The sequence below is a fragment of the Corvus hawaiiensis genome, chromosome 8 (assembly GCF_020740725.1).
Source record: "Corvus hawaiiensis isolate bCorHaw1 chromosome 8, bCorHaw1.pri.cur, whole genome shotgun sequence".
NCBI lineage: Eukaryota > Metazoa > Chordata > Aves > Passeriformes > Corvidae > Corvus > Corvus hawaiiensis.
Window position 1 is genome coordinate 4,958,599 of NC_063220.1, and position 18,341 is coordinate 4,976,939.

The 18,341-nt window shown below is 38.3% G+C and overlaps 1 protein-coding gene across 6 annotated transcripts in view; it reads left to right on the forward strand.

The window, feature by feature from the left end:
- ATE1 (arginyltransferase 1) overlaps positions 1-18,341 on the forward strand; it is a 70,084-nt gene that overhangs the window by 38,771 nt on the left and 12,972 nt on the right. For all 6 annotated transcript variants that reach the window (XM_048310807.1, XM_048310803.1, XM_048310804.1 and 3 more), the window contains exon 11: positions 12,430-12,550. In XM_048310807.1, the coding sequence (XP_048166764.1) occupies positions 12,430-12,550 (121 nt within the window). The remainder of the gene's footprint in view (positions 1-12,429; positions 12,551-18,341) is intronic.

Consider the following 18,341-nt stretch of genomic DNA (forward strand, 5'->3'; position numbering starts at 1 on the left):
TACATCTCTGTCTAGCCATGTTTTCAGTGTCTTATTCCTACATTTGTTTAGTGTCCCTATTCTTGTATTCTTTCATCAATTTCTTTTATTTAGCATGGTCTCAGAGGGAGTGCATTGAAGCCCTGGGGCTCTCTCAGTTCAGTGTTTTTTCTGACAGCTAATGTAGCTGCAGCCTGGTTTTCAGTTTGGAGTGTTAAGGCAGAGAAGAGAAGAAAAGAAAACCAAACATGTCCTGGGCTCTAGGGAGGCCTTAGAGGCCCTTCCAGTGCCTAAAGGGCTCCAAGAGAACTGGAGAGGGACTTGGGACAAGGGATGGAGGGACTGGACACAGGGAATGGCTTCCCACTGCCAGAGGGTGGGGTTACTTGAGATATTGAAAGAAATTCTTTACCGTGAGGGTGCTGTCAGATTGCTCAGTGCAGCTGGGGCTGCCCCTGGATCCCTGGCAGTGCCCAAGGCCAGGCTGGACGGGGCTTGGAGCAACCTGTGACAGGGGAAGGTGTCCCTGCCCATGGCAGGGGGTGGAATGAGCTGAGCTTTGAGGTCGCTTCCAACCCAAACCATTCCATAGCCCTGTGATTGCAAGATGATGGGAAGCTGGTGGGGGCTGTGGTGGCAGTTCACATTCTGCTTCTTGCAGCATTGGGGCTCTTGCCTCTCACAGATGTTTGGGCTGGAGGTGGATGTGGTCCCACTTCACTTCCCAGTTTTCCAGCCTGGGACACCACGAGCCATCTCTTCAGGGGTGGCAAAACGGTGATGCTGTTGCACCACAGGCTTTGTCTGTTCTGAGCCTGCTGCAGGGATGGCTGCAGTTCAGGCCTGTGGCTTGAGCTCCACGTGCCGGGATGGTCCCAGGGTGGTCGGATGCTCTCCTGCTGAGAGGGGACTCCTGGGAGAACACAGAGGCTTTGTTTACAAATTCCCCTCTCCCAGCAAACAAAGCAGGCTTGTTTAACAAACACTCGACAAACAAAACCGACCTAAAATTAGAATGCTTGTTTCATGAATGAAAACTCACTATGAAAATGAACATTTTTAGGGACAATAGAAGAAACTTCTCCTAAAGCGCACGTGTTTTGATGGTCCAGAATTTTCGTACAGATACTTGTTGATCCTTTGTGCAGATAGCTGTTGCTTTGGTTGCTGTTAAGGTTTAAGGTCTAACATATGCTTGGAACACTGGTAAAGTGAGCCTTTTTATTTATTTATTCAGTTTTTAATCTGCAGATGTAAGGGAGACAAGTGGGTTTAGATTTTTTGGCAGAGGTGCATTACTCTACCCTTGTAATACAAATTGTAGACACTGAAAGACTGAGATTTATCACTGCCTTTTTTCCTCCTTCAGATTTTTAGTCTGAATAACATCTTTGTGTGTGCATTAAGGATACATTACCATGAATTTCACAATATTACTTATTTAAGATCCTGCAAAAATGAAGTTTGTACTTATGAACTTGACTGTGCTGTTGTCTACCTTTGTCCTACAACTTTACTCTTTTTCTTCTACCCTAAAATTACTGTTAACATCTATTTGCATTTACGTGCCGCTGGTTTTGAGGTTGTTTCTTCAGTACTGGGCTGTGTCCATTTCAGTGTTGAATGACTAAAGATAAATTACTTGGCTTTTACTAAATTTTTTATTGCTGGTCTTAAAAAAACTTGTCTAGTGTACCATGTATTGGTAGAAAGCCTTGAAGTTAAAAACCTTGTACTGTTCTGAATTACTGATTTCAGAATATTATTTCTTGTTCTTAGATGTATGAAAGCAACTAGAAATGAAAAGAGCTAGACTGACAAATTTTAGTGACCTTGTTTTTCAACATGATCTAATTGCATAAAGTTTGAAAACCCCACATAGCATATCTTAATCTAAAGCCAACATCATGCATCTGAATTCTTAATTAGGGGTATATTTCAACTTGTGAGTATCAGTGTTCCACAACTGGCAAAGCTGTCAATTAGTCTGTTATTTATTGTGTCTTGAAATATTCCACAGGCTGAGTCGGTAGCTGGGCATGAGAAGCATGAAATTATTTATTCAGTATAAGGCTACCCTCGCCCAGACTTCCTTGGGAAGGTCTTATTTTCTTGCCCTCAGAGTCTGGATGGATTTTTGGCAAGTTCTGTGTGGTTTTGGCTGGGTTTTTTGGAACCCTGTTGGAGGCTGGAGCAGGACATTGGGGAAGTCCAGGACAGGAGTTCCCAGTGGTGTGTGATGGTCTGGGCAGTCACACAGGGAGAGCTGAGCTGGAAAAGGGGCTCTGAGTGGGGTGAAGGGTTGAGTTTCTCCAAAACTGGGAGAAGGGAAGGTTTGGGGCTCTGGGGAAAACACTCTGAAGAGAGTCAGAGACACTGGGAAAGCTTGGACACTGATAGACACTGGGAAAAAGGGCTTGAAAGTAACCACAGAACACAATAGCTCTGAAGGTAGACATGCAGGCAAAGAAGAGTCAAAAATGTCAGAAATCCAGAGAAACTGGGCAGGAAGAAAAGCAGGTTTCCATGTGCCTGTTGGTGCACAGGTCTGAGCAACTTTGTCCAGGAGCTGGGGATGTGCAGTTGTATTAAGTTGCAAGAGCAATGTGTGTGTTGTGCATGGATAAAATGAGTAAATGGAGACTTCATAGGTACCTGAAAAGAAGATATATAGAATATACCTGCTTTCTTCTTGTTGTCCTTTAGGATTGTTGCTTTAGAAGGTGAGAAAAACCAGTTTGAAGTGAGTCTTATGTCACAAAATAATTTCTTGTCGTTATTGCAAAAGATGAAGAAACTAATTTACATTGGTTCACTGTTTGGCACATCATAACCACAGCCAATGCTTTTATAAAATGAAAATAAAAGATTGTGTACTCTGCCCTGACACCCATTTCTATCATGCTGGTGCTTTAATTCTGTTGAATTTTAATTTTCTGCTTCTCACTGTGCAGTTGTACAGAAAAAAAAATTAAAGCGTGCTCACTTTCATTTAAATTCTCTCAATTTAATTTTGTTTATCTATTTTTTCTATTAAGTAAACACGGTGTGTGGTGTTTTTACTTTGATAACTACATAGCAGAAGCCTCTTTGACAGGGAATTAATTTAGTTTTCGTGTGGCATATGTCCATAAGCTACAGATGAAAGCTGTTCTTTTAGATGTGACTCCAGCTAGTGAGGTATTAATGAATGTTTCAAGCTATTTGATATCAGTGTGACAATTTTGTGTCTGGAAGGATAAAGCGTGGCTATGATCTATTAGGCTGTGCATATTTTTCCTGTGATTATTTCACCTTACATAAAATATAAGAAAACAAACTTTAACTTTTAATTTCATACATTTAATTTAATGAACTCAAAAAATACTGTCAGTTTATGGCAACCCTTCAAGAGAAAGATATGGGATCCACATGATTGAAACACTCACTTCTTTTTCTTGGTTTTTTTTTTTTTTGTTTTGTTTCTCTTCTTTTGCTTCTCCCAGCTGCCAAAATAAACTCCTTTTGAGCTAGACCTAAGTCAACAGAGTTGGTGTGTCTCTAATGAAGAATTCCTCTCGAGGCCCCCACTTGGGTTTTATCTTTTTGTCATAGTTCTTTTTAATCTCCCTTTCCAAGTTTAATGCTAGGGTCTCCTTAAGAATTTCTGCTGCAGATTCAAAGTAAACAAGGTCAATTTCAGTAATCATATGATTTTTATTCCCCCAAACTCTTTGATTTTTTTGCAGTAAAAAGGAAATTCATATTATATTTTTTTCTGTAATATAATTAAAAATATGAAGTTGTTGAAAAAATTGGCTAAAATTCAAGTAAGTTAATAGCCTTCAAATGTACAAGCTTAACTCTTCTTTATTATTGTTTTCCACTTAAGTTTCTCAAATTGTGCTGGTTTTTTTAGCATTCTTGAGTAGCCTCTATATGGACAAGACAGACACTGGCTTCCAGCTCCAGAACAACTGTGTGGTTCCATCTTTAATTAGCTTGTTCCCAACTGAATTTTAAGTGGCAATTTCCAGTAAATGTTAGCTGATTTTATATATTTTATTTACAATCACAGAACCATTTTTGCTGTAAAATGTTTTGAACACACAAACCCTTTGAGTTCATAGGGGATCTCAGTCTCTCAATGTGCACCAGTACGCTTTGAATTAGAAACATTCCTTGGAATTTCAGTCTCGTGTGGATGTCGCTGTTCTGCCAGTTTAGTGTCACTGATACTAAATATTAGCATGTGAGAGAGATAAAATGGCAATATTTGAAGATATGGAAAGTTTTTGTATTCTTAATAATGTTCTTAATATTCTAATGTTCTTAATATTCTGGTGGCAGTCTCTGGAATTCCATCCAGTAGAGTTTTCCTGTAAGTACCATCTCATATCAGCATCTCCTTTTTTTTGTGTACATCAAACACAAAGTTTATGTAACAGCACTGAAAGCCAATCTTGGTTTCAGTAGTCTGTTTTAATAAAATGCACAGATTAGGAGATATAAACAAGAAAAAAAGAGAAAGGAACCTTGAGAAATGTAAAGAAGGCAAAATAGACACATCATAGTTTGGTGGTGTAAAATTACTTAGAAAATACGCTTGAAAAGTGGTCCTAATTTTCTGTAAGCTCCATACCTGTAGTATTTCTCTTTGTTTCTCATTTTCAAGAGTTGTCTTCAAGCTTGTCTGTCGTTTGGATATTATTATTTCAGCTTTGGATAAACAGTCACCCTGGGGCAGTCCAGAATCCATAAATTTGCTGTTGCTGTCATCAAAGGTCTGGAACCAGGGTACAATAGCAATTTCAGGATAAATAATGCACTTTATTGATCTTGAAGGGACCTTTTTGTAATGGTACTGTTGGCTCTGCAGTGTGAAACACCATCTCCAGGGCAAATTCAGCCTGGTAGGTTTAATCTAAACAGTGAATGCTACTGAAATCTTAAGAATCACAAATGTAGAATTTGTATGTATATATCTGTCCATCTTTCTTGCTGAGAGTAGGAGGTATGGAGTGGGAATAGGCACAGATATTTCATGTCCTGTGTCTGAGTTTGGAGATGTTACCTTACACTGGACACCCACTGGCTTGAGTAAATCTCTTAAGTGCAAAGAATAGGAATATAAAGGATTGACAACTGCCCCCCTGCAAATCTTTAAATTAAATTTTCCTAAGTATTCATGTTAATATGCGTGTGTCTATCTAGTCATCAAATTTTTATGATGTAATTCCTGAACATACACTTTTTTTTTTTTCCCTCTTTTGTGCAATCCTGATCATGGCTTTATTGCAGACACAGTGGCTTCGATATGGTGACTTTATCTAAAGAGAATGGCTTTAGTTGGTTAGATCAAAAGGAAAACTCTCATTTACTGCTCTTTATAAATGAGAAAGGACAATCCCTTAGCAAGAAGTCTTGGAGGAGAGAGCAGTGCTTGAAAGTGGCTGTGAGAGGATGACCAGGGCTGTGTCTTGTCTTTAGCTCTGGACAATTGCATCCCAAGCTGATAAGGCAGAGATGATGCAGCAGCCCTCTCTGAGGCTCTCAACCGTCCTAATTAGTGCTGACTTTAAAACTTGAAACCAGAATTATCTCATTGATTCATACGGTGGTGTTGGAGAGGAGAACCGTCGGAGTGTGGTCATGGATGTGCTTTATCTCAAGCAGTGCTTTGTTGGCTTCTTGGATCCTATGGATGGCGTGTTTAGATATTAATGTGCAGCAGGTCATAGCTTGAAGCTCAACATAAACACCCAGAGCCTCCCTTGGCATGTTCTATTCAGTCAGGGGAGGGAAAGATAACATTGGCATAAAAAAGGAGGAAGAGGAGCTGCTTAGACTTGAAGACTAAAGGGGAAAAGAAAAAAAAAAATCAAAATGTGTCCCAAATGTTCCCTTTCCACCTCAGAGGAAAGCAATTTTTTCTCTCGCAGCCCATGAGCCTTTTCAGACACCTGTTGGCTGTTTCCCAGTATCAAAAACAAGCTAGAAAGTGTTCAATATTTCAGATAATTTCTATGAAAGAGGACAAGGGGAAAGCAGCTATTTGGAGTGTGCACTAAGCTACAAAGATAGCAGAATCCTAAAAATTCAGGGGATTGCTAGGAATAGCATGTGTTGGGAAAACAGAGAAACAGTAAAAGTTTCTGAAGGTATTTTGAGGGGAAGGGGGAGTATTTCTTTAAAAGTACTTCTTTGCAGAGCACCCTAGGCAAATAAAGGACTGAGATTTACCTTAAATCTCAGTGAAATTTAAGATAAACTTAATTTAATTCCACTTTTGTAGTGGGTTAAGAGCATGTAGGCAGTTAATGGCCAAATAATTACATGATAATTGTAGGATATTGAATGGGAAACTTGGCTGCTTTCCTTTTTGACTTGTACTCATTGTCTTAATCTGTTTTACGCTTACCTGAAATACTTTATTTACCTGAGGGACACTATAAAAACCTCCTGAAATGCTTTTTTTTTTTATATTTAGTGAAGTACATCCAAGTATGAACATATAGTCAGTATTTGTAGGAAATTATTTTGTTTGACATGTAGAAACAAGTGTCAGAAGTATTTTTGCTTTGGGTTTATCATTAGTTATTTCTCTTAATACATTACACGGACTTGGGAAATAAACAAAAAAGAGATGCAAGTTGGTAAATTATATACAGATTTTCTTTGGACAGTCAGTTTAAACATCATTAAGGAATATTTAGAAAGACAATTAAAAGAAGTAATGACATTATTAACTGATCTAGATAAGGGTTGGAACTAGATGACCTTAAAGGTCCTTTCCAGCCCAAACCATTCTCTGAGTCCATATTTCTGTTGGAAATAGAACATCAAATTGTATTTACATTTCACTTACAGGAAACCAAAGAATATGAGAGAAGGGTGGGTGTTTGCTCTGAGTTTCCATGTTTGATGTGTCTTGGGAAGCACCTTACAGCTCCCTGGCTGCCTGTAAAATTCCCTTAACACAGATTTTGTGCCTGTGCTGATGTAATTAAATGAGAATAAACACATCTTTTTGAAGAGCAAGGACTGGCACTCCATGTACTTGAGTTCTGTGAGTTACCAAATAGATTTTGGTTATTATTCATAACATCATTTAAGGATTACAACACATTATTCTTTAATGAAACAGAAAGGTGGCTAAGCTCTCAAGAATGCAACTCTGGGATCCTAAAAGTATGGAGTCCATAATTATTTCAAAGTTTGCAGCTTGGACAAGAGCAGCTTGTTTGATCCTGGCACTGGAGTTTCAGGCAGCCGGGTGAAATCCAAGTTGTTAATTGAGTGACCCAGTGATGTAACTCCTCTTTGGTGTATACTTTGCTGTAAGCTCAGTAGTTTTTGGTGGTAAAGGTGAAGTCTTCAGCCATCCCTCCTGGGTAAACAGAGCTGCTTGCTTCATTCTCTGCCTATTGCTTATGGGGTTTTGTTTGTTTAAGAAGATGCTTAAAACAGTGACTGCGAGGTGGGAGTGAATTTGTGCAGGTAGTTTTGGGGCAGGGGGGTTTTTTGTTGTTTTTCTGAAGTCTTTTTGGCCTTGCACAGCTGGAGGCCCTGTGAGAGTCTGGAAGAACAGAAGGGTTAGGATGTGCAGTTCTTTGTCCGGGCTGGCATGGCCATCCTGGGAAAACATGGCAGGTCGAGTTACTGGCCAAGGGCTCTCCTGGGGATCCATAAACTCTATTTCTGTTTATGTAATGAAATCAGGGAGCAGGGGTCTGCTGCAGCACTCTGCTGAGAGGATTCCAGGGGGTTGTCTTTCAGGGGAAAGGCTGAATTCAATAAAGCCGAGGTTGGCTGCACGGGCAGCGCTGCCCAGCTCTAATGGGTCCCTGTTGGCAATTTGGGGTGGCTTTGTTTGTGTAGCCAGAGCACTTCTTTTTAAGCAGCTGGCTGGAAATGGAGATGAAGGCAGTCTTAATTCACTTTTAATAAAAGATCAATGGTTTTATTTTGAAAAAATAGAATACAGATGTAAACTGTACCTGATAAAAGAATTAAATGTGAGTTTAACCTTCCTATTTTGTTTTTTCAGTGCTACTGGTGCTCGACCTTCATTTTTGAGACTATTGTTTTTCCTGGTAGTTTTACATTTTAAGATTTACTTAGACTACAAAAACAAACTCTGCTGGTGTTTTTCATCTCAAGTGCTTAACAAATCCCTCAGATTTTGCAAAATATTTAAAAAGTAATCTCCAGACTAAAGTCTCATTAAAACCTGTGCCCTTCCTGTGGAACAAAAGTTCAGAGAAGTTCTGGCTGATTGTAATTCGAAAACTGTAAAACAAAAACCATCATGGTGTGAAGTATTAATTTAGGCTCGGCAGTCTCTCTGTAAAATTTATTTCCAGAAGCTTCCAATTAAAATACAGCATGTCTAATTGTATAAGGGAAAGCACCTTGAAGGCTCTCTCTTTTATATGATATAGGAGGAAAAATGGCCCAACCATTAGTGACAATAAAACATCTTGAGTAAAAACATCATTTTTTATTAAAAACCAGTCACATTTATGTTGCAATGAGTTGACTTGGTAGAAAGAACCATGTGCTCAGGAATTTCTTAGCCGTACTAATTTTCAGTATTGTTTTTTAGTCAAGCCATTCGATAGATTAGTCAGATATTTATCTTTTTTTGTATGTTTATCTAATCTGTTTGTATCTTTAATCTAATTTGTATCTTTAATCTAATTTGTACCTTTATTATGCATTGGGCTGTTACACTCCTTGCTCCATGCAATTTAAATGGTTTCCCCGCCGTGGCTCTTTCCCCTCTTTCAAAGAAGAAATAGCAAAATTGGAAAAAGGATGGGTTGACTGGGGTGGTTAAAGGTATGGAATACCTTACCTCATGGTGCTGTAAAAAATTTAATTCCCTTCAGTCTGATGGAGGAATCACAGAATGGTTTGGGCTGGAGAGGACCTTAGAGATCACCCAGTCCCACCCCCTGCCATGGGCAAGGACACCTTCCACTCGACCATTTTTTTCCTAATTCCCAAAAACATTTCCAAAAACCCACATTTTATGTCTCAGATATTTCTTGGCAAAATGTAGATGCAGAGAGAGAAATATGTGCAGTTGTTTGATATTGACAGAATTCATTTCATCAGCAGGTGGTATTGGGTTTGAGAAGCTGAAACCTGAGACAGTGCTTAGGGATGGTCTGTAAGATGATACTTTTTGTTGAAAATCTTGTAGTTGAATATTCCCAAGATGGTCTGGACAACTTAAACAGTTCTACTGTGCAAGAGCTTGTGTATAATGAGATAAGAGAAAGCAAAATATTTTCAGTTGTGAACTCTTACCGTAGACAGAATCACTTCTGAAATGAATACTGATTTAATCGGAAGCCAAAGAGAAATGATTTTCAAAATCAGTTTTGCAAATCTGATTAAGTTCTACTGTTATAAATCCCTCTGCAGCACTTCCCTTTAGGAGATCCCCTTTCTATTTTGGATTTATGTTGGGTGTATACTGTAAATCAGTATTAAGAATAAGGAGGAATATAAATAGTATGCTCAGAGGCAATTTATTTAGATGATGTAATCATTTCAGAATGAGTAATGAAATTTGAACATTTTTCTTGAAGTACAGATGCTCGTGTACATGAGGCATAGTCTGTGTGGGTTCTCAGGTTTAGATGTTTTTGCAGTCCAGGAATAAAGGGAGAGTGGAAAAAGGTAGGAAGTGGATTCATAGTGGTTTATTTTCATATTGAGGTTTTAAATATTCTGAAGAAAGTAAGTAAATTGAGAGTGTGTGCTTATGGAAAGGGTGGGGGGAGGCAAAAGCCCTTAGAAATCATTTAATTTGATTTAATGAAGTCCTGTGGGTTCCCTTTTTAATTCTGTCAATATAGACATAGTGCAAATGCTGTTCATTGGGAAGCTCACCTGGGTACGTCCTGTGTTCCCCCTTCCTCTGTGGAGTGAGTCATGGGATGTGGGTTTGACCAGCAGTGTAAATAAAACACCTTTACAGGAGAGCTATCTTACTTCTGGGGTGTTTGGAAACACTTCTGGGAAGGGAGGATATCAAAGAGAATCAAGGGCTTCTTTCATTTTTGCCTCTAATTCCACTGAGTGTCCTGGGTCAGTGATGTGTCATCCCCGCAGCCTCCTGTGCCTTCAGGGAAGTTTATGAACAAGTTCCTAAATTGGGGGGTAAGAAAACATCTAAAGGAAGTCAGAACTATTTTTTCCCTTTCCTCTCCAAATTATGATATTTTGATGCCCAAAATAAATATTGAATCTACAGTGATGGGTTGGATAATCAATTTTTCCCTTTGCTGTGCTGCTCAGTGCTAAAGAAGGGTTCTTCTAATTATAACCAAACCAGTAATGCTGCAATGCAGTTAATTTTATACATCCCATTTTATGACAGACTGTAATGTTACAGAAGTAAGTGGGAAATGTAGGAATAGGGCTGCATAGTGATTTTCATGTGTGGGATTCACAAATGTGATAAATTTCAAGATGTGGGAGCAGGGTCTTCTAGGGAAACTGAGTGTCAGGGCTGTCTTTTCTTACAACCATGAGTTAAGCTCATGCTACTAGGAAAGATTAATTTGCCACTTGTATTTTCTGTGCTTAAGCAACAGCTCTGAAAGACAGTTCCTTGGCTATTTCTGCCTTCTTGGCCAGTTGAGAAAATGTCTTTAAATCAACAAGTAATTATGTTCTAATTTTTTTAAAATATGACTGAAAAGGCATATTTTTTCCCCAAGTCCTTAAACTGTTTCATCTGAGTAATGATGATTAAAAGTGTTCTCTAAACACTACCTTCACACAGCTTTCAACTATTTCTATTTAGCGAGCATAACATTTCAAAGTGGTTTATTTAAAAATGTCACTTCCATCCTCTGGCTTTAGAGGGTTTTCTGGGGTCTTGAGGTTTAAGTTTCTAAATGGAATTGGAGGAATATTGTTTTAATTTAATACAAAAATTTGCCTTTAATTAAAAAAAAAAGCCAACAAAACCAAAAGTGGTAGTTCCAAGTCAATCCCAATTGTTTTTCAAATGAGAAAATAAATCATACAGACCTTTTCAGAAAAGTACCTCAGGTATTTGACAAGGTTCAATATGAAACTTGGTTATTTTTATCTCTTTTACATGGACAGTGATGACTTTTTATCAGAGATAATTCTTGTATTTCCTTCTCAACAATTTACTGTTGCTGGGAAATATATTTTAAAAAGTTAATTTTTCCATAAATATGAAGAGTTGAACAGTAAGAGTATAAAAAGAATTGGGAATTCCTGGTGGTTCTGATTCTCCAAAACTGGGTGTTACTGCATAAGGGTGTCCCTAAAGGAATGTCTTCATCTCTAGGCTGCAGTCACAGGAATTTGGTATTGTCCCTTCCCAAACAGTTGCTCAGCCTCATGTTAGGCTTCTTTGCCTTTTATCAGAGCAGATACTGGGCAGTAAATCAGCTTCATCTCAAGATGATAATCTTAATTATCCATTTAATGTAATTGATGTGAAGGACTCTTAATGGCACCAACTGCAGTGTGACTTCTGATAATGCCCAGTCTTTTAATTTTTAATTTGTATCCTGAAATTTTTTCATTCTCTTTACTGTATGGCTGTTTTTCAAGCTGAGATGTGTAATGAATTTGCAAGTTAAAAATTAATTTGCTGTTGCCACCATATGGCTCTGAACATTGAGAGTGTATGGGTTGCATGAGTAATGGCTCAAAGATAAAATTTTGACTTAAGTTATAGGCCGCTGAATAATCTTATTTTAAATCAAATGAACATCTGATTAGGGGAGGTTATTATTGCTGAGGTGGTGACTTTCTGTGTAGCTGGAGGGAAAATAATTAAGGCTGTTTAGTTTCTGGGAATGTCTGCAAAGAATATCTTCTTAATAAATCAGCAAAAAAAATTGGTAGAATTTTACCAATCATTACCTGTAAGCTAATCCAGGAAAAGCTCCATGAATTAAAGTGTTACTATTTAAGCAGCAATGAACGAAATGCTCCATCACTAATGTAATAAAAATAGCCTCCTGCTTACTGTTCAGTGGGGTTTTTATTAGATTTTTTTTTTTTTTTGGTCTCCTTTATTTGCTAGAATTACCAACACTTGAGATGAGCTGCTTTTGGAGGTGCTGAGTTTTTTAGTGTTGGCCCCAACCCAGCAGAACTCCAGAGGATAACTTAAATACAGAGTTCCAGTGAGCAAAGCCAAAACTTTCCTAGTTCATCTTGGATATCGTGGAAGTGTGTTATGTTAATTTTACATTTTCATCACGTGCCAAGGTTGAGTTTGTGCTCCTGAGATGGTGCTGAAATGACTAAAGCCTGTGATTTCACTGAACACTCATTTGGTGTAGATTAGATTAAAAACTATTCCTTGCTCTTTGGAAAATCAAATTGTAGCCAGAGTGTTCTTGTGCAACTGATATGACTGCTCTCTTTTTGGGTTTTTTTTCCATCTTTTCCCCTTCCCAGGGTCAGTACAGGCCCTCTGACCTGCTGTGTCCAGAGACCTACGTGTGGACACCCATTGAGCAATGCCTGCCCTTGCTCGAGCACTCCAAATACTCCCGCTTCAACCAGGATGGAAAAGCAGGTAAGGTTACAAGGAACGATGTGTCTGTAATTTGTCTGTCTTTTTATAACTGCTGCTTTTATATCTGCTGCTGAAGCAGTATGGAAATCTTGCCTGTAAAGGATGAAAAGGGTACAATCCACAACTCCTGCAGCAAACACTAGTAAAAGAGAATTTTATCTTTTAAGCAATGCACGTTTTAAGTACATTCTGTCCTGTAGACTATAAGTAGTTCAAAATTAACACATATTGCTGCCTTTCAGATTATTTTCAAATTATGTTTGCTATTCTGGGCATGAACAAAACCAGTCAAATAATTGTTCCTCACTTACATTTCAGTTGGGTGAATGCATAAAGGAATTAAGTTGGAATCAATACAGGAAAGTGGAAGAACTGGAGAAGCTTAAAGGCGTCAGGTGCTTTTGTTAAGAAACAAAGTGTCAGATTTAGTTTAACAATCAGTTAAACATTCAGTTTAACAGTCAGTGGATGTGAAGAACACAATAAACAGCAGAAGCACCTTAAACATCTTGACATAGATCTTGACATAGTTTTACACATTGTGTAAAATAGGTACTTAGTGATTTACCAGGATTGACTGGTTGAAAATATTACTGACCAGAACACAATACAGTGATGCTAATGTAAAACAAGGCAATCAAATGGAAAAAAAACCCCATGTATTTGCTTTAGTTACTGACTCTCTGGGAGCTGTGTTAGAGGATGCTTGGTGTTGTGCTTGGGGGGAAAGGGAATAACTTTTGTTATTAATTACGACTTGTTGAATATCCTCTTCTTGAAGTTTTCTTTCTCCTGTGAGTAACAAATGAGTGTGGCTGTGATACTATTCAGAGGTGTGTGGTATTGTTCAGCTCAAGAGCATGTAACACTGTGGTCTGTTTCTAGACACCAAAGCACAGATTTACCCGAGTCTCAGTAGTCTTCAGCAACTACTTCTTTCTTTTTACTCTTTTTACTTTTTGCTTTATTTTTCCTTTTTGATCCTTTTACTTTTTACTGTAGTTTAGTAGGACTCCCTAGGCAGTTAACTGTTTGAAGGGCAGGATGTAGGTAAATTAAAGGAATTTGAAAAGACTGCTTAAGCAGGACTGTGGAGTTCTGGAAATGCTGTTGAGTTCCTTGCTTTTCCTCACCTTGTGGCTGTTACTTGGTTGCTCAACAGGAACACTACTACTACTAATAATAATAATTATAAGAACTACAAAGCAAGGTTCAAGTAAATACATCGTTCTTAGATTGATGAGGGGAAATTGGAAAAAAATTACAAAAGTAGAAGGAAGAAGGGAATGGTTTTGGAGGCCAGTGGTATTTGGGATACTCTTGGTATTCAGAAAGGAGAGTGCTAAACTGGTGCCTGTGAAGGTGTTAACCCCGTGCAAGCAGAGGGGCAGCATCTTCTGGATGGTGTGAAATCCCTGTGGCATAGCAGGCGTTTGGAAACCACAGGAAACAAAGCTTTGAGTCGTTATCAGCACAGAATATCTCGCTCCAGACACTGCTGGAACTGTGACTTGTGTCCTGTGGTTTAAGGAAATTAAAACATAGCTGCACGTTGAGATGCTCTGGGCCTGCTGGGAGCTCGTAGGCATCGGGGGTTTGAGTTGCTGCTCAAAGGAAGCCATTTCTCACCAGTGAAATCAGTTCCCTTCCTCATTCTTTATGTTCTCCAACAGTCACTAATACGAGTTTAATGACGTTACAGTGAATTTTAAAAAGCAATACAAATGATGGTGTGCTTTATTCCTCTTGAATCAGCTTTCTGTAGCACTGTCCATAATTATGTTGGTTAAGTAGGGCATGATTTATCAGGAGTGGGACTTCCAACGTTGAAACCAAGAGCAATAACCAGATCCAATAAACAATTGGGAGAAATGATGTGACTTTCATTGCTGCCTGGGGCAATGAAGCAGTCACTGGCAATGGTCATCTTCTAATACTGTGTGTAATGTCAGAAAATTTCAGAAATATCATTTCATACTAACTTTTTCATAATTAGTATGAGACATAACTCATGGGTGCATAATTTTCCTGAGTTTTTGAACATGTTTTCCCTCCTTTAGAAAAAAAAAATCTAAAAATTTATTAGGTAAATTTACCCATTTCCAGTTCAGGAGAGTGTGTTATGTGCTTTGACCTTTCAAACCTCTGTAATATGGAAAGGATTTTTGAGTATTCATACACATTACATTGCAGAGCTCCTTCCTAAATAAGATTTATTTTTACTTTTCTGGAATAAAAATAAAAAGATGCTCATAAAAAGTGGGTTGTTTTTTTTCTTAAGTGTAAGAAAATATTTATTTATATAACTCATGTCTTGAAACAGATCCTTGATTTTTGTTGTCTGTTCACTTTGAAAAATGTAGACGACCTGGCATCATCTTATAAATGAGAGAGATTTATGAAGATTCTGATATTACTAACCAGTGGCCAGGCATTTATTCAGAGCTAAGTAAGTAGTTAGTGAGGTGGTGCACTAACAGAGGGTTTGAATACTGATGCAATCTGGAAATGGAGATAGTGCTAAACTTCATTTCATGGCCATTAGCTGTAAGTACAGATGGAGATATGCTAAAGAAAGACAAAGTTAATTAAAAGGTTGCTCTGCAGTCAGTGACTTTGATAACACATCAAGCTGATGAGCAGAAGTCAGTCACATGATAGCATTTGCTGAAATGTTCCTGGGCACTCATTAGCTTCCTCCTCCCAAACTGCTCCTCAGGGTTTTACTCCATTGGTAACTTCACTAGCAGCCTTACCCATGAAACAAGAGCAGTATGGAAAGAATTATAAATAATTTACTGATATCCTGGCAATATTCTTATCCTTCCAGTTTCTATTTTCTAGACTAACTCAGTGGCATGTCTTCTCTCTTTCTAGCATCTCTTGAGGTTTTCGGTTTGTTGCTTCTGGGAGAAGTCTGTGAAAAATGTCTTCATGAAGCAAAATTTTTATGAAAATCTACTTTTGGGATGGTAATTAAGTTAGTGAGAAACTTCAAATCTTTCTATCAGTGCTGGACTGCCAAGACCTTTAAAAAGAAACTTCAGACGAGGACAGATACAATCCCAGTCTAAGAGTGGTGGCTTCAAAACCTTCATAGTTACATGACTGTGTCACATAATTCGGGGTGTACATGGTGTCAGCCAGGGCGAACATGGGGCTGTTACCCAAGTGAAAAAGCTTTATCCAAACTTTTAGGCATGGCCCACAGCAATCCCAGTGGTGGAAGCTGCTTCCCACCTTCCTGTGTCTGCAGAAGCTGTGTGAGCAGAGCTTTAGAGCTGCCCTTCAAAAGGACTTCAGTGCTTTTTCTGTCTTAACCATTTCATTTGCTGAAGTTGATAAATTGGCTAAGCTAATACACATCTGTTCAACTTCCTGCAGATCTAATAATAGAGTGAAATCAAAATGGCATCAAATGGAATACATTAATTAAAATGAAAGTATTTTCTTCAGTGTTGAAAAATTGCACATAACAAAGGCATAACAGAGGCTCCTCTGCCTTTGCTTTGTGTGTTCTTGGAGACAAGACACTCTTTGCTCCAGAGGGTATGGTTAACACAAACCATGATGGATGCAAAAGGGTGGGATAAAGAGAGAGAGAGGCACTTCTGGGTTTCCTGGTCAATTATAGTAGTAGACTAAATTATAGTCTATTAATAGACTAAATAGTATTAGACTAAACTGACCCTTTTGTAAACATCACTGTGAAGGAGAGTTTCAAAGAGAGGGATCTAAGGAAGTATCTTAGGTGTCTTTCAGAGTTTTTGGAGAAATCTTTTGCAGTATGAGAGTTGTAGGAGAAATTAAGAATATGGAGACACAAAGCAGTTTCCTTCAAAAGAAGTAAATTTGTCTGGGATAAGATCCTGTAGTCAGAGGTAGAACTTCACTGCCTGCAGGTGCTAGGAATGAAGATGGAGTGAAGCAGTGTGTGGGAAGCTTTAGAAGTGGGGATCTCTGATGTGATCAGGGTTTGGGCAGCTGGCAGAGATGTGGATGGAAGACAGGGAAAGAATTTTCCAGTAGTTCATGGAGGTAGAACAAGGAGAAGGAGGACTTGACAAGAGCAAGCTGTAGAAATAAGTGGTGGTAGGATTCAAACTTGAGCATCTTGGTAGATATTTGTAGCAGTGAATAAGAGGCTGTTATTTGGATACACCGTCTAAAGAGATTACAAAGCCAAATGATTCAGCAACCACCTTCCACTCTTTGTTCTTGCTGCAGAGCAGACTTTGCATCTGCCACCTCTGCACAGCAGAAAAGGCCTTTCTTCTTCCAGCAGAGTGGAAGTCCTTAGAATAACTCAGGCTTCAGACTGTTTCCAGCTGGTGTGAGCCTAAGTGATGATAGGCAATGGAATCCAGAGGAGATGGTTTGTCTGTTCTGGGCTTTCCAGTGATCAGGCGGTGGCTGCCCAGGAGCTGGGCAAGGCTGTGCTTGCACAAAGGACAGATGTAGAAATCCAAAAAGCCTTTAAAATTGCCTCGTGCTCACATGTAAGCCTTAACCATCAGAATAAAGCAAAACATAGACCCAAAACAACACTAAAATCAGTGCCTGAGCTTCCCTTCTTGGGAGAAAGTCCTGGGACACTACACAAAGCTATGGAGAGGTCAGAAAACTCTCCCTTCACACTCACAAGAATCACACTAAAAAACCCATTCCATGTAACACCTCATAGCAGATCACTAGTTTTTGACTTACTGAACTAAAGAAAATTACTTCAGATTTCCAGTCTTTCTCTGTGGTAATCCTATAACTTTTTATTACAAGCTTTTACCAGATTTTTTTAAACTTATAGGAATATAAGCTGAAAAAACTGTTTCTTTAGAAATACATCTTTCTATATATTTTTTATCTATGCTGCTGCTCATAGTAAGCTAGAGTAGTAAAATGCAAACAACAATCCCAGTATTTAACAACTTCTGAATCCTCTTAGTAGTGATTGCATTATGTATCTTAATGCTTCTTGCAAGAAACTGAGTGTTATTAGTTCTAGTAAATAAAAGTTAAATAAAACCAGAAATCTACAGGCATGTGCAGTTATACAAAACTCTGTTTATTTTAAATATATGTTTTTTTGCGTAATGCTTCCACTAGAAAAATAATTTGTCACAATTATTTCAATAACTATCATTTCTAATGTTGTGTTTTTAAAACATTTTATTTTATGTACAATTTAGTGCACTTTGTTGTTAAAGAGTAATTCAAACGTTTTATATTTATTGTGTTTGTGAACACAAGTATTTTGTTGACTTTTTTTTCCCCATCCAGTACAGAGAGTGTTTAATTTTACAGTATATTTTAAAAAATTAGTAAATTAGTGTGATACTGCTCTTGATCCTCCTCCTGTTTTGAACACAAAAGCCACGATCACATATTTATGTCCTGAAAGTGAACTGTGGTTGCCATTTGGTCCCATCTCAGAGTTCACATCCCTGGCAAAGGGCTGTATCCGTGTAGGATGGATGTAGGCAGAGGGATTTGGATGTGGGCAGAGGGATTAATGCAAAGGCCAGGATATGTTAATGTTTGTAAGGGTGGTGTGATGCAGATTAATGTTTACAAGGATAAATGCACTGAACTTCTTGAGACGATGAAATGTGGTCGCAAAACTATCACAGATGGAAAACATTAAACCAGTTGTTTAATACTGTGCAATCATCTGATTTGGGAGAAATTGCTGCTTTGTTTTAAAACAACTGCTGCTTCTAGGTTTATTTTTTAAGGTAGTGTTGTGTCCTTCAGAGAGTTCAGAAACAGTTTAAATAAACTGAGAGATCATGAA